The sequence below is a fragment of the Protomyctophum bolini genome (genome assembly GCF_963924005.1).
Source record: "Protomyctophum bolini genome assembly, chromosome: 15".
In the NCBI taxonomy this organism is placed as follows: Eukaryota; Metazoa; Chordata; class Actinopteri; order Myctophiformes; family Myctophidae; genus Protomyctophum; species Protomyctophum bolini.
Window position 1 is genome coordinate 32,623,267 of NC_137876.1, and position 16,560 is coordinate 32,639,826.

The following is a 16,560-nucleotide window of genomic DNA, read 5'->3' on the forward strand; positions in this document are numbered from 1 at the left end:
GGAGAACAAACACACTAATGGATTCAACCCCGCTTGAGAGGTATCTGAATTCCTCTCATCTGCTTTGTTTCCCTTCTCTTTGTTTCTCTCTCTCTCTCTGTCTCTCTTTTCAGGAGCACTCAGCCACTCCTGCCAGTCGCCTCCCAAAGCCCCTCAGATTCCCAGAGACCTCTCACACCAGCTGAGCGCTGCCTCGCGGCCAGATTAACACTCACCAAAGGCGCGGCGCAACAGGAGAGGAGGTGTGGGGGCGAAGGTTGATGTTAGTGGTTGAGTGACTGCTCGCCTCAAGGTCAAAAGCCTCCGTTGTGAGTCAAAGCCATTATGGAGCCAAGTCAGAGAAGAGGAGCAAACAGTATTTATCCTCCATTTGAGGGCCAAGAAACGGTAAGCAAAGGAAGCACTTTTTAGGTGAAGATAACTATCCATAAAGGAGGACAGATGTGCAGACCGGCTCATTGACGGAAGCTGTCAGCCCCGCCTCTGGAGATGACACATCCCCTTTGGAGGAGGAAAGGTCGGAGGTTGAGAGGTAGAGGTCGAGGTCGAGGTGGGGTTGGTGTCATGGGATTGAGATGTGAGCTGACCGGAGGCTTGGAGATGTAAAGTTCCAGGGACGATAGTCGTAAATTAGGACAAAGTGGGAGCGCTAATATGAGGTCACAACATGAGGTCATGAGGTCTCCGAGTCTGAACTCTGAAGTCACTTTCACTCATTCTGAGCTAAATAAATATAAAACATGCTGCAAAATACCAATTTGGATGATATAGCCGATTCCAACATATTTTTGTTTGTTTTATTAAATTTTTGTTGTTATTTATTCCCCCTTTTGTGCCGTGTAAACAAAGAAATCTTCATTATAAAAATTAAATCATGTGGATCTAGGAATCCAAATGGGAACGGTGTGACTCCAATGTGGATCTCAGACTTGATACCAAGGTGAATTATGTGACCAGCCTATGACATATGATATATCTATGATGTAAGCATTATTCAACCTGTTCTGTTGTACTGTTCTGCATGTTTCTACACCATACTGTCCATGCCTAACAGGAACAAACTTTTCAGTATCACCCGTATTGCTTCCAAAATCATCGGACTTCCTACACCCACACTTTCTGATATGAACAATAACGCCATCACACGACTAGCACTCTCGATATCAAATGACACTGACCACCCTCTGTATCGTTTCTTTAACCTCATGCCATCTGGACAAAGATACAGAACCTTGCCATGGAAAAAGGTCCGTTTTAGTAGGAGTTTTGTCCCCTCAGCCATCGCGGCATTAAACAAACTGCCCCGCCGATAGGATGGTTCTGTACACAGCTTGTGGGGACCTCATGTTTTGTTTTTTTGTACTGTCTTGGTGTTATGTGCTCTGTGTTGTTTTGATGTGGGTGTTGAACTGTTGAACAGATTGTGAAGACAAATATCCTTCGGGACAATAAAGATTATTATTTATTATTATTATTATGACTTTAAATCTGGAGAAAGGTTTCAGAGCCCCTATGACTTCCATTATAAACTCAAATGCTGTAAAAACTATAAAACATACATGGAAAAATAAATAAGTTGACATTTGTAGTAGACATGTGCACCAGAAATGTGGCACTGATCAATCAAGCTATTTGGGAAATTAGCCCCAGAAGCTTTTTGTCCACAGACACAATTGAACTGTTTTAAAGTCTTTCAACTCTTTGTGACCCTATATGAGCATAAATTCAGTCAAACAAAAGTATAAAACACACTTAAATAATAATAACCTTTCACATGGCAAAAGGTTCTTTTTGTAAAAGAAAAAACTTCAAAAGCCTCTTTAGCAGTTAAGCACTGCCAGCAGTCGTAGATATCATGTTATGTGTCAAATGATCAACAGATACCGATGTACGGCCATTCAGCCAACATATCGGTCTTTTTGCGTCACGCTTCGTGTTCATATAGCAGCTAGACACAAACTGCCCATCATTACACTCCTTGGGTGTCTCTCTCAGCCCTCAGTCTCCTGGGATCTAGCTGATTAGTTACCGCAGGCTCCAACAGGTGAGGCCTGGACCGCTGAGCAGGCGTGGGACAACTATGTGAACTATCCAGCATCTGTTCTAGACACACATTGGCCTAGCTAGCTGGTGTTAGCGAGGCACACTTTATTTTGGAGGGGGTCTCATATTACCTTTGGGCTAAGTGCTCAAACCCAAAGCTGTACTGTAACACTGCATCATCACAAACTAAGTGGATTTTTAAACTGATAGAAGTTCATAGAACCACTGTGTTTTAATGGTCCAGTGTGCAATGGAAAAGTCAATTTAAACAAAATGGTCAGGGGTCTTCTCTGTCAGCTCAACGACCCGGCTGACAGAGAGATGAAGCAGGGACCCCCCAGTACATATTGTATAAAATTGTGTTGCAGTTTGTGTTTAAACTTTTCCATAGATTTCATAGATAGCTGCATAGACTTGTTTGACAGCACTATCATCAGTGTGTTGCATTCATGTTAATGTGTATTTTCAGACATTAAACTACTTAAACCCTCAGAGACATTTGGCTCTGTACTTGGTCTGCTCCTTTTACCCCTACACTAAACCCCTTTGCCAAAAATAGCAGATCTACTCTAGTAGATCTGCTATTTTTGGCTAAAGTTCTCTCCAGAACAGGGATGGTACGGTTCAAGTGGTTATCACACAAATAGTTGGCGGGCCACCTGTATAGTAACTCTGAGGACGCCCTAGGGATCCAAGACCCCCTGTTGAAGACCCTTGGATAAGATACCCCCACACCCACACACACACACACACACACACACACACACACACACACACACACACACACACACACACACACACACACACACACACACACACACACACACACACACACACACACACACACACACACAGGGTGGAGTGAGGAATCCAAGGGGACTGATAATAACCATGGAGGTGAACAGATAAGACGAGACAGCAGATGGTATATACTCTGCAAACAGCTGATAGCCCTACCACGCGATCTGTTTACCTTCACATTTCAGGCATTTCCGTCCACAAGCCAGGGTGCCTAAATCAATGAGTGAGCAGGTAGTAAGGTTCAGTGGTTCAGCAGTACACATGCCTGTTGGCTGCAGGTATCGATTTGTAACACTTTGAGACACGCATCACGGACACAGAAGTACAATGGAGATAGAGTCGAGTTTGGACATCACTTTCAAACACTGTTGTTAAATATGGCATAAGTATGCCTTCACCGTACTCTCACTTTTCTAATTATTTCAACGTATTTATGCAATAACAATATCTGACTCCATCATTTTATATGGTCCTCTGCCAAATATAATTATTGATGATAACCACCATAATTCAACCACTGGTTGTCGAGGTGGTTTTCACATACAGTAATGGGCTTTATGCATGCTATAAATAACATAATAATGTTGCTTTCCCGGTTTTAATGGGTTAACATTTACTGACATAATTGATTCAGTCTGTAGTCCCTTCCCTGCCACGGCCATGCAGCCAGAAGTTGTAGTTTGAAAACCCCAAAATGAACCGGCAGCAGAATCGACTAAGCTGATGTAGGCTACCGTCTTTTTATAAGTCATCTAAGTGTTAATATTGTAACCGCGAGGTATAGCGACGATTTAGTAATGACCGCTAACATCGACGTTCTGATCAAATACCTCAATCTGAGAAAGGATTCCGAGGAAAAGCGCCATCGGCAGGGAAAGCCATTGCGAAAAAAATTGGTAAAAGAAAGTAAGTTAAAGTAAATTTGTTTTTAAGGTATAGGAAAGGCCCAAAAGCCAGAATGGTGCTTTTTTGTAGTCATCATTTTTTTTTAAGATATCAGTATAGGTATCAGTAGGTAGAAATCTCTGAGCAGGGGCCATGCTAGGCTCTGCTATAGGCTGAGGCTCTGCTTAGGGGGGTTGTAATCTCAGAGTCTGTGTCATGCTTGCGCAGATTATTCGGTACTGGTAGTATCATGGGAGGAGAGCCACACTGCCAAATATGATTCAATATGATTGCAATGAATGTTTATATATATATATAAGATTTGAAGCTGTCACTTAATGCCTGCGGAGTGCAGACATGACTAGATGAGAAAGATGGTGGCATGTGTCACTAATTCCCCATGGCGGAATTCCGTTTAATGAGATAAACTATAAATAGTGTGTAACTAACTTAAGTTTGCTATGCACTACTTTTAGAAAGCAGAAAGGTAGAAAAGGGGTCAACCGACAATAGTTTTACTGTGAAGTATGTATCTGCTTCAAATTCCTCTCAGAGATTCAGATGCTTCTCTCAACTTCATTAACCCTTGTATTCCAGAGCAGTTTTTGTAGTTTTTGTCCACGGAAGTAGATTGAAGAGTCCAGTCATGTCCCATTGTTAATTTAGCCATTTTTTATTAAACTAAAGGGTTAGACAGTGAAGGTACACACCGGGGGTTCCCCCTATAGGTTGATTAAGGACGTGTAGATTCAAAGACAGAGGTCTTCATAAGCACTCGACCATGAATGGGCATTAGTACTGAGAGTAACACATCTATCTCAGTACTTCATTGTAAAAAAAAGTCAAATGCAGGGTTATAGTGAATGTACAAAATATTACGAATAACTACTCTTTCCACGAAGGATACTGTCTAGCTCAGTGGAAAGAAAACTGATCTGACTTTACAAGGAACCCACTTCATTCACAATGGAGACATTTCTGTGAAGTTTAAGTGTGGACTTTTAATTGTGTGGACTCATATCAAACATAGATCATGCAAAAAGAGGGGTTGAAACTCATCATTAGGAATAGTTTTTCTTTCCCATTATAGATTGCACAATGAATGAACCTTTCCCTCACATAACCTCCAGAAAGCATGCTGAAAAGCTGTTTATGGACACAGATCACCAAGGACCATAATGCTACGATTCAAAGCTCAGCTCAAATCTCTCTGAAACCAGACAGGAACCGAGAAAGAACCCATCCAAACAAATCCTGCCATTTAAATAAATGTTTATACATGTATACAAAGTTGAACCCTGTGACCTTTCTGCAGACATCCTTGCTGGGCGATCCGGTTGGTCTGAGTCAAATGATAGAGCACGTTCGGCCCTCTGGCCTTCTGTGGCTTATGGAAGAAATTAATCTAATTTGGGAGTGTATAAGTCCATTTTTAGCTTAACTCAGCACTGAAATAGAATACCTTCAAGAGGAAGACGGCTCACTTTACAAATTCCTATAAGTTATTATAGTGGCCAAGGACAGGCCACGCAGTGGCATATAATATATATATATATATATATATATATATATATATATTAGGGCTGGGTGATATGACGATATATATCGTATAGACGATAGAAAATGTCTATTGTGAAAAATGTTCTCTATCGTTTATATCGTTGTGTCGCAAAACAAGCGTTACGGCAGTATTTTACGTCACAGCGCCCAGCCACGCTGTGCTGTTAATTCATAACAAACATGAAGGGAGATGATGGCTGACGAGTTTCAGAGTGGAGTAACACTAAAGTAACTGGCCATTCACTGTTATAAATGCAGGTTTCATGTTGGGTCAAATTGATAAACTGCGTAAGGCAACTAACTTAAGTTGTGATCATCAACAACAAAAAAAAGAGGAAAAGAATCATCAATCAATGGAGAGTTGACGACGCGGTCGCGTTGTCTCTCACTCTATCGCCTGTAGTCAATTAAACATCGTTAAGCTTCCGAACGTCTTTAACAAACTACACTACAACAGAACATTTTGATTCCCCCTATACAGAGCTTAAAATTAACTGTGTGGCAGTGAGTGACATGAGGTATTAATTTTTTCCTTAAGACAATTTAATGCAGACACAGGCCTGTACTTCTGTCTGAATGGGAAAGTCTTATTTCTTTATTTTTGCTTTTAATTGTCATAATAATAATAATTATTATTATTATTATTATATTTTATTTTGTATTCTTTTGCTTTATTCCCGTCTGTGCATGGGCAGGGCATCAGTATTATATTCATCTAATTAGACTGGATATTGTGATTTTACATTGTAATTGGCATACGTTTGATATTGTGTTCTTTTCCAGTTTTTTGAGTGGTGCAACCACTATAGACAGCTATGTGTGACTTGTGTGTGTCCCTGTATCAGAGCACGGAAATAGCATAATTATTGTCACCACCAAGTGTCACTGTTGTGCAGCCTAACACACAGACAGAGGCCAGGGAGGAGAGCTTGTACAGTACAGTAACCATCAATCAGATCAGGCTTAAACGTGAGTCATTGGACCTGGTCTGAACTAGGCATTAAGAGTTCAACTATGACCCAGAAAACACATGGTTATATCCACAATAAAATCCCTCCTGACTGGGATGCTCTCCTACCCTCTCCCCCATCTACAGTAATTCTCCAAAGGCAGGCCAGCTCTAGGCTGTATACCAGCTGACGTTCCTACTAGACCAGACGGACAACACACACACACACACACACACACACACACACGCACACGCACACGCACACGCACACGCACACGCACACGCACACACACACACACACACACACACACACACACACACACACACACAATAAATCCTTGAAGCCAAATGGTGTTCTTCCTTTTAACACACAACGCAAGTGGGGCATCTCTCTCACTCTCTTACTGTCTCTCTGCCTTTACTCACACTCAAGACTCTGGAGATAAATGCCATGTCACACACACACCCACACACACGCACACACACACACACACACACACACACACACACAACCACGTCAACGGCTTCTTTCTATTTTTTTCCTTTCTTTCTTCCCCCTCATGTTTTTCCATACCAAAGTGGGTCAATGCGTTAAACAGTCCTAACTTGGCAAGAAGGGAGATGAGGAGCGTGAAGGACTCTTTCCAAACAGCAATAACATGACGGAACAGTAGTCACTCAGCACCCCCAGAAAAACACACTCAGGCCTCTGGTTAAACACTCAGTACTACAAACTTCCCACTGTTAATTTAACTCTGAGAGTGTACAAATGTAACCCAAATGTGATTACATTTGTACACCCTCAAAGTCACAAACTGATCAATTAACGAATGTTAATAACGATGTTATATTGAATGCAACAATGTTTTGAAGTACCGATGCTCCCAAAAATGGCTGAGCAGCAGCCTCGCTGCGGACAGTGCACCCACAAGCTCACTGTTTATGTTTTTGCGGTCCCTCAAAGAGCGCCGCCCCTCAGTGTGTGTGTGTGTGTGTGTGTGTGTGTGTGTGTGTGTGTGTGTGTGTGCGCGTGTGTGTGTGGGGGGGGGGGGGGGGGGGGGGGGAGGGGGGGGCGTACACATGTGAGGCCAGGGTTTCTAGGTGAGGAGTTGGAAGCCTGACAGGCACAGCATAACAGAAGCTGCCAGAGGACACAGCAGGGAGCCATCTTCATCTTATCAACCACTGGCCTATGTTTGGACTCCAAACATCCTGCCTTAACGAACCAGCAGAATCAGAGCCAACGAGAGCAAAACACACAGTGCACTAAAAAAGAATATATGCACCAAACGGCCAAAATGTATGAGGAAAAAAATAATATTGACGCTGGGGTTCATGCATGTGGTTAATACAGTACATATAGAGAAACTGCACCAAATCCACAAGGGAAACCTCTTCGGACTACAGGCTACAGTGACAGGTGCAGTAGAGCCCCCAAAATTCACGAGCTACTTTGACTTGATTTTATATTATATGTTTTGCCAGGTGCTTGAAAAGGACTACATTTGCACCCACCACTACCGACGACCATAAAGACGACTTTAGTGGTGTCCTAGTCATGATTGGCTGCCTCCTAGCGACCTTACTAGCGCCCTAGTCATGATTGGCTGCCTCGTAAACCAATGATAATCTGAACGGCATAAAAACCCATACTCTGAACGCCTTAACGTGGAGTGAGTGGAACAGAAGCTATTGTAGCGCCGGCCGGGAGGTGAGCCCGGAACGTCGTATCAGTAAGCTGCGTACGTTACCAATTGGCTAAAGAGCCAGGGCCCCATAGGCAAGTAGTAACGCAGCCACCTATAGCCTACAATATGAGCTAACTGGAGCTAGAGGACAACCATAACAAAACACAGTGCGTGAACCAACAAAAGAATGTCAGAAATGAGCATTTGCGCCTGTCGTAGAAATGCGCAGAGCAAGTAGGGAACCTCAGTCAGCGCGCCGGCCGTTAATTGGGCCACCGCAGCATCAGGCTCTCATCCACATGATTCACTCAGCCAATCACACGCTCACCCCATCTCATACCGGCTACTTTAACCGAAGGTTTTGCATTCATCCTTCTGCTTGCTTGCTTCCTGCTGCTGCTTTATTGTATACTGTGCGCTGCTGTATACAAAGTGCTCACCCACCTCCACCCCAGCTACCACCTGTCGTTTTGGATCTACTGTTTAGGTACGGGGGATTCAGAGTCCCTATGGTCGGGACTGATGCGCTTGATCCTGAGTACCTAAAAAGCAGATCCAATACATCGCCAAACCATAATAAATATATTGCATTGATTATCTTATGTTCAATAAATATATATATTACATCCTCCTTGAGTTGTCTGACTGAAACGGACGAAACAGGCGCTACAAGAGCTTGTTGCACCTGGCAGTTATGACTGAGAGTCATTCTTGTTAGAGTCAGTGCTCTGTGTGTGACATGTGTAGGCTATACTATACACTTGCGTGCAGTCAATGGATGAAATGATTAGCAGAGCGTAGATTTCCCCCAAAAGTTTGGCACGGCATACTACGTACAGTATACTGTATAGCGTATGATGGTAGACTACTACAGCACTGCTCCAAACAATGGTTGCCGTTTCAGTAACCAGTAGTGTAGAATAGCTCACTAGCCACCATCAGAATTTACACAGCATTCTGCTCGTGCCTGGTCTTAATTTCCTGAAGGGAAATACCAGGACTGATGAGCAGACTGTTGAATATTCAATTTGGCCAAAAACTGAAGCAAGCACCAGTGCTGTAAAGTAACTAAGCACATTTAGTACTGAAGTACAATTGTTAGGTATTTTCTGATCTTCTGATGTATTGTGATGTTTTTTTTATATGATATTGTATTACTCGACGACACTGAAAATTAGTTTAGTTACTCACTTACTTATAATTTCGAGAATAAATAAACCTGAATGAATGCATGTGTGTGTCAAATTTGGTGCATTTATAGATAGATAGATAGATAGATAGATAGATAGATAGATAGATAGATAGATAGATAGATAGATAGATAGATAGATAGATAGATAGATGTGTATAGTCTACATTTTGAATTTGTGAAATGGGACATTCTGCATAATGAATACTTTCTACTTTTGGCACTTTAAGTACATTTTGATGGGTGCCAATACTTCTGTACTTTTACGCAAGTATATTTTTGAATTCAGGACATTTACTTGTAACAGAGTATTCATTTCTACATTTCTACAATATTGATACTTTTACTTAAGTAAAACATTTGAGTACTTTTTCCACCACTGGCAAGCACCCTGATGATACATGGTGAGAGGATCGAGACATTTACCACAAAAGCTAAACAAAGTAATCTGTCTTCACACAAACACCTGTATTTTTACTTACTCACATGGTCACATGTGGTAGTGGTTTACTCAAGTACTGCCAAGTCTGACTGCTATTCTTTGGTAGTTACTCAGAGGTCAACGGAACCAGAAAACCACTGGCAGACCACGCAGACACAGATGGGTAAGAGAGAAAGAAAAACGTGATCACAAAATCTGAAATGCTTCTGTCCATTTTGACACAAAGCCGATGACCTGTCATTGCAGCATGGAAAATACGCCACAATATGTCAAAGATCAGACGCACAATTTAAAGTATATGATTAAGTAATTTATGGCCAGATCAACCCTCAAGTGAACCCGTCAGGTTGAATGTGACATGAGCTCACACGCTTAATGGAAGTATTATTTTGTCCATACGTTTCTGTGTGCGGTCTCTCTGTCACAGAGTATCTCCCCTTCTCTCTCTCTCTCTCTGTCTCTCACCTTCTCCGCCAACAGCTCTCGGATTTTCCCCGCTTGAAGACGGAACCTCAGCAGCTGCATCTCCAGGGCAACGCATCGCTTCTGCCAATCAACGCTGGCCGATCCGACGGCTTCCGTCCCGCCACTCTCCAAGACGTCGGCCATGGCGATCGCCGAAGCTGTTGAAAGCCCCTTTTTGAGTTCCGTCTCTGACCTCACGCTGGTCCTAAACAAACACACAGGGACAAGATAAGTCTGGTCAAGACAATTATGTATTAATTGCATGCAAAATAAGCCCATTTTTGACTGCAGGATGGTATTGCTCTCTCTGGTTCATTTACAGTCGGGTTTAATGGGAGAGGCCACCTGGGAAAACAGAAGGTACCAGGTTCACGCCTGCCCTCCCCATGGTGCTGCCCTCCCCATGGTGCTGCCCTCCCCATGGTGCTGCCCTCCCCATGGTGCTGCCCTCCCCATGGTGCTGCCCTCCCCATGGTGCTGCCCTCCCCATGGTGCTGCCCCCGTAGCACCCACTGCTCCTACAGTACGTAGCTAGGATGGGATAAATACATGGAACAGTTCACGTACAATGTGTATGTAAATGTACAGTGACAAAATACATACCCCAAAGCAGTAGGGTCCATTAAAAAAAGAGAGGTTTGGAGGAGGACTGCACTTTTTAACTACTGTATGCATTTCACTTTTGCACAGCATTTCATTTGATACCAGACTATCCTGCAAATGAGAGCCTTGTATGTGCATTTTCTTCTCTTAATGAAGTTATTTATCTAGACAGGATAAATAAGACGCAGACGGTGGAACCTAACAAACAGCACACACGATCGACTCGACAACAAGATATATATTTTTAAAAAGGCGTCAAAGGTGGCAGATGCCGGGGCATCCCAGCTTGTGGTTTCATTTACTGTAGTGTGCACATGATGGGGCAGAGTGACACACTGACCACACGCTTCACTGGAAACGTGAGTAAAGCAAACACTCACAATGACTTCATGATGACACTGTTGAATAAAAGCTTCCTGTCACTTTCAGCCTCACTCTCTCTCTCTCTCTGCCAAACTCCTCCTACACACACACATGCAAGCACACACACACGCAAGCACGCACGCACGCACGCACACACGCATGCACGCACGCACGCAAGTATATACACAGATTACACACCCACACACACTCACACTCACACACACACACACACACACACACACACACACACACACACACACACACACACACACACACACACACACACACACACACACACACACACACACACACACACACACACACACACACACACACACACGTGCCAAAAGAAAACATACAAGCGACTCACACAAATGCAGCACCCACTGCTCCTATTAGTAAGAATGGGGACTTAAGTGAGAGGACTTATTTCATGTATTTGCAAATGTACAGCGACAAGATAATACCCCAAAGTTGTATGGTCCACAACACAATATTATGAAATGTGCAATTGTGCACACACTTTCTCTCACGCATATGCCGTGTGTGTGTGTGTGTGTGTGTGTGTGTGTGTGTGTGTGTGTGTGTGTGTGTGTGTGTGTGTGTGTGTGTGTGTGTGTGTGTGGGACTTCCCAGTATAAGCCATTCTACACACGTCGTCCTGAGCTTTCTAGCCATATTACCTACTATCCCAATCCCTGGACCCTGACCCTCCCAACCCCTCCCCCACCCACCCTCTTGCCTCCCCCACCCACAAATCTCCAGCCATGCAATCCCTTCTTAATTACAGGGCAGGAGTGAAACAGGATCTAGCTGGCACAATAGCGCCTTTCTGCATGACAGTTCCATCACAGCAGAAGAGAGAGAGAGGGGGCTCTCCTAGGCAAAAAGAAAGGAGGAAAGAATGTGTGAGAATGAATGGGACTGAGCTCTGAATGTGGGAAAACTGGGGCACTGAAGTTATTTTTACCTGCAAGGGATTGACTGGTGGCCATTTTTCTCTGGCCGGATACTCATTCACAAAGGTCTCCAGGCCCTATTGTGCCAATAAAAACCTGATTAGCCCAAGATAAAAGGAGCCATAACAAACAGCTTTGAGCGCCTAGTAGTGCCTCTGTCATGTGGTGGACACACTAATGAGGTTGAGATGACTGTTGTGTACGAAGATTTGTCTATCAGGGAAAAACTGTGAAAACGAATGGCTGCTTGTTTAGGGGTCAACATTACAATTTAGGCATGTTGCAGACTTACACGCGCAAGATCAGAGTAAAGGCATGAAGGTCCGTGTGAAGACATGAACACTCAAATAGTAATGTAAATGTTGTGCAAAGAAAACTATTTAGTGCTTAAAAAAACCCAGCAGCTAAACAACAAACCTAGCATCTGTCTAAACAACATGAGATCTAAATAACGTTCTAAACATTTATAGTCAGGCAAAAACAAACCTAAATAACAAAATGTATGTGAACAAGTAACCAACATACAGTATATCTCTACATAGTTTAACTAGCCTCTATCAAAAAGGATACAAGTAGTAGTTGGGCAGGGAAGCTCACTCTGATTACTGTGAAAGACATGCATGAGTGAGTATGCATGCATCCATAGCATCCACTCCCAGCTAAAAAAAATATTAATTTCCCTGCAGAGTAAAGACCACAGGCCCATTTTACACTCTCACAGTTAATTTAACGCTCACATATTTTGCAGTGTATGCACTTTCGTCAAATTGCATAAAAATACGGTGGTGGCATGAATTAAGAACTACGTTAAACAGCACTCAGACTGAGTCAGACAGACTCAGACCAGTGCCCCCAGACACCGTCAGCAGAACACCAGACGTTCAAAGTCCAGCAGCTAAAAAGGCACCATGCTGGCGCTCCCTGCAATTAGCATGCTCATAAATACAGGCCTCGCAAACAAATTACAGAAGTCGTGCATGCGGAGGTTCCACCAACAGACCACAGAACCCAGGATTCGGACAGCCAGGGTCCAGCTCCGGACGTCTCCCATCTGTCTCTCTGGAGACCGGAGACCGTGAAGGACATGCCTGGGGTAAAGGAAGACGGAGGCGTTGGGACAGGCACAAGGAGAGAGCGCACTCAGCCCTAGCCTCGGAAACCCAGACGTTTTAACTCAGCCCTAACCAGCCCTGCGTTGGCAAGACCAGGCCATGCACCCGGACAGGGCAGGGCATGCAGGTCAGACCAGGCCAAATGCAAAGGCTCACAGACTAAAACAGCTGGGTGCAAACAAACCATTTGCTGGTTAAACACTCTCGGCACAGCCATGCTAATTCTCTACCAGAACAATTCCTTTAGTACCACTAGCTTGTTCAACATGGGAGGGAAGGGAGGGAACGGGGAATGGTCCAGCCAGCCCACACCAACTGGTGCCTGGAACCCACCCTGAACAATCATCATATGTCAAGATAGACATCCTGTTGAGAAGAAGGAAAAGGAAGGTAAACATTGTCTGCAAAGGAAAAGTTCATTTCTTAAATGTGATCCAATGTGTAAACAAAACAGCTGTTGTTCATTATTCAATATACAGAGGTGCCAGTCTGTAAAGGAGGTGTTATCATTTTGTAAACAAAGGGCTTAAGTTACCTACTGTCCTTTGAAAGACGTATTGCAAAGCGTCTCAATTTTGTGCTATCAATCAGTATGTGTCACCGTTTACCACAAAGGGTGTTTATCTCCATATGGGCAAAACCTCTTCAAACATAGCCACATGTCTCCAAGTTCATAGAGTCTAATGGAATGAGTGTGCGCAGGCATAAAAACCACAACACTAGGGTTGGTTGAGAATGAGGTCATGCATTAGCTCCTGCTCTCTCTGTGTGTGTGTGTGTGTGTGTGTGTGTGTGTGTGTGTGTGTGTGTGTGTGGAGGGGTGTAACCTAACCTTTAGCTTTTGTAACAGATGAGATATAAACTGGAGTCATTTTCTCCACTCGTATGAACATATCCATCCATTTTGCAGATGGTTTATAAAAGTCCAGAAGACTTTTCCACAGACTCCCATTGCATGTGAACTAATAAATACTATTCTATCTGGCATACGAAATATAGTGGAAGAATTCAGGTGGGAAGTAAAGGAAACAAACTTTGGATCCACTTTTAGTAACATTTGGGCCACCCAGTGTGGGCAACACCAGTGCAGGTTGGTGAGGCAAGGGGGGGTGGGGTAAAGGTGCTGGTTCCCAGCATGGTGAATCCTCTCCTGCCTGCAGAAGGAGCATAGAGAGCGTCTACTCTGCTTTCTTCCAGCTGGGAGACCTTGGACACACTCACTGGCCAGAGCAAACAACTGGGGGAAGACAAGTCAATGGAAACCCTCACCACAAGGATCCCAGCAGGGTATTTGCTACAGCGTCGTTCCGTTGAAAAAGCCTACCATCCCCTTCGACTTACTTTCCATTGACTTACACTGACAGTTATACAGTATAATTCCTCTGACGGAGTGAGATTGGATATCCAGAAGAGTTTTATGCTCAAGCTGTGGAAGCTATCACAGAAGGCAATAAAATTGTTTGGACGGCGCATGATGTTTTTATTTCACTGTTGCGACATCATGCAGTGATTGCGCCTCACTTGACCTTTTTCTTTTTGCACCTTTCTCCAGTCCAGCGAAATGGAGCAGGGAGGGTGTGTGCTGCTCTCAAATGGAGCAGGGAGGGTGTGTGCTGCTCTCAAATGGAGCAGGGAGGGTGTGTGCTGCTCTCAATGGCACACATGTGGAAGTCTCTCTAGCTGGTCATTTCATTGACCAGCACCTCCTTTCTCGCTGCAGATTCAAATACATACATACACATACTGTACATACTGTACATACCCCCTGGCCTGCAGAAAGACTGGCGGCGAATGTGTCCACGACGACACGGATGCACGCGGACAAACAGACACAGATAAAAACACACACATACACGTACAGTCAGTTGTACACATGCAAGCATGCACATATAAATATACACATTCAACTACACACACACACACACTCTGCTGAGCATGCAGCTGCGGTGATGTAAGTGATTAGTCGGTGCAGTGATATCATCTCCACCAGACATTTGCAAATCCCTGCTGTTGTTGTTGGTGTCTCTGCAGAGATCCCACTTGGCTTCCCCAGTCCGAGGCTTTGTACTTCAGACTGCAGGCAAATCTGATTTGTTTCTCAAAATACGGTCTTTAGGACTGACTGTCCACATTGTTATTTGCAAGTGATCAGATCACATTGGTGAATGCAGACATCGTTGACCTATTCTGTATTGGTTGTTGTGGTAACAACAAAACCACATAGGCAATTACATTATGCTCTGTCACACGATGGTATCCCTTGCCGAAAATAGCAGATCTACAAGCTAACAATGGTCTGAGATTTTCAGCAAGTGACCCAGTCAATTTATACCGAAGTCTAAATCAGGCTTGAGCAGATTTGATTCAACGAATCTAATTACGATCTAGATAAATATTGGATTTGGGCTGCCAGTCTGAACGGCATTACTCAGATGACATGTTGGCACAGGAGTATAAATGTGCAAATCTGGGTCACCTGCTGGGAATGGAATACTGTATGTCAGCCAGGGCCCAGGGGTGTGCATACGTACAGTGTGTGTGTGTGTGTGTGTGTGTGTGTGTGTGTGTGTGTGTGTGTGTGTGTGTGTGTGTGTGTGTGTGTGTGTGTGTGTGCATGCGTATGTCTGACTGTGTGTAGGCAAATGAAGATAAAGTATCACAGAGCACATGGAGTCAAGGGGAGTGAGTTAAAAAATCCCTTATCTCTCCTTCCAAGGTCCAGCTGCTGACGCGATGGGACCCCTATTGACCCCCACCCAGTCTTATGCTTTTGTTTAAACGACTGAGTCAGTGTTTTGGTCTGTGTGGCCCAATTTAAGACTCAAGTAGAGGCAGCTGATTGTTATAGATAAAGAAAAAGGGGGAAATGTCTCCAGGGCTCACACAGTAACACATTTCTTAACCTTTTACGCTTTTCCTGAAAGGACTAAAGGGTTGTGTTATTTGACAAGAAAAAATGTTTCAACAAAGTTCCTCAGTGCTTTTTATAGCCATAATGCATTAACACTGATTTAAGGCAAAGTGTTTACAGTGAGTACAAAAAGAGAAGCCTTTGTCCGGACCGTAAGACAAATCAAAATTCAAAAGGTCAAGTCAAAACTTCATATTGTCGTTCAGCAGCACCTGAATTAACTTTTATCCTATTTTTCCATTCCCTCACTCTACCGCCCCATTCTCCATACATTTATCATCTTATCTATACTGTCATCCTCTCCTCTACAACCTCTTCTTCCTCCCCCAAAAGATCTTCTGCCTGCTGTCCCACCCCTATTTAACCTCATGCCCAGGCTTATAGCTCTTCTTATACTTTCAACTTCTTCATCACCTATACTCCCTACGTTTCCCCTACTCCTATTATACATGATTACAACACCACTACTTTAACCTGCATATTGTCTCATACAGTATGTCAAAACTGTTACTTTTCAGGATTCAAAGCAAAAGTAGCAGAACTGCAAGCTCAAAACTCGCTGCTTCACGCCTCGTTTTGAGCTCACAGAT

General features: G+C 43.6%; 1 protein-coding gene across 2 annotated transcripts in view; it reads right to left on the minus strand.

Moving 5' to 3' along the window:
- plekhh1 (pleckstrin homology domain containing, family H (with MyTH4 domain) member 1) overlaps positions 1-16,560 on the minus strand; it is a 49,386-nt gene that overhangs the window by 30,968 nt on the left and 1,858 nt on the right. For both annotated transcript variants that reach the window (XM_080784874.1, XM_080784873.1), the window contains exon 2: positions 10,023-10,227. In XM_080784874.1, coding sequence (XP_080641000.1) covers positions 10,023-10,166 — 144 coding nt within the window. In that variant the 5' untranslated portion in view covers positions 10,167-10,227. The remainder of the gene's footprint in view (positions 1-10,022; positions 10,228-16,560) is intronic.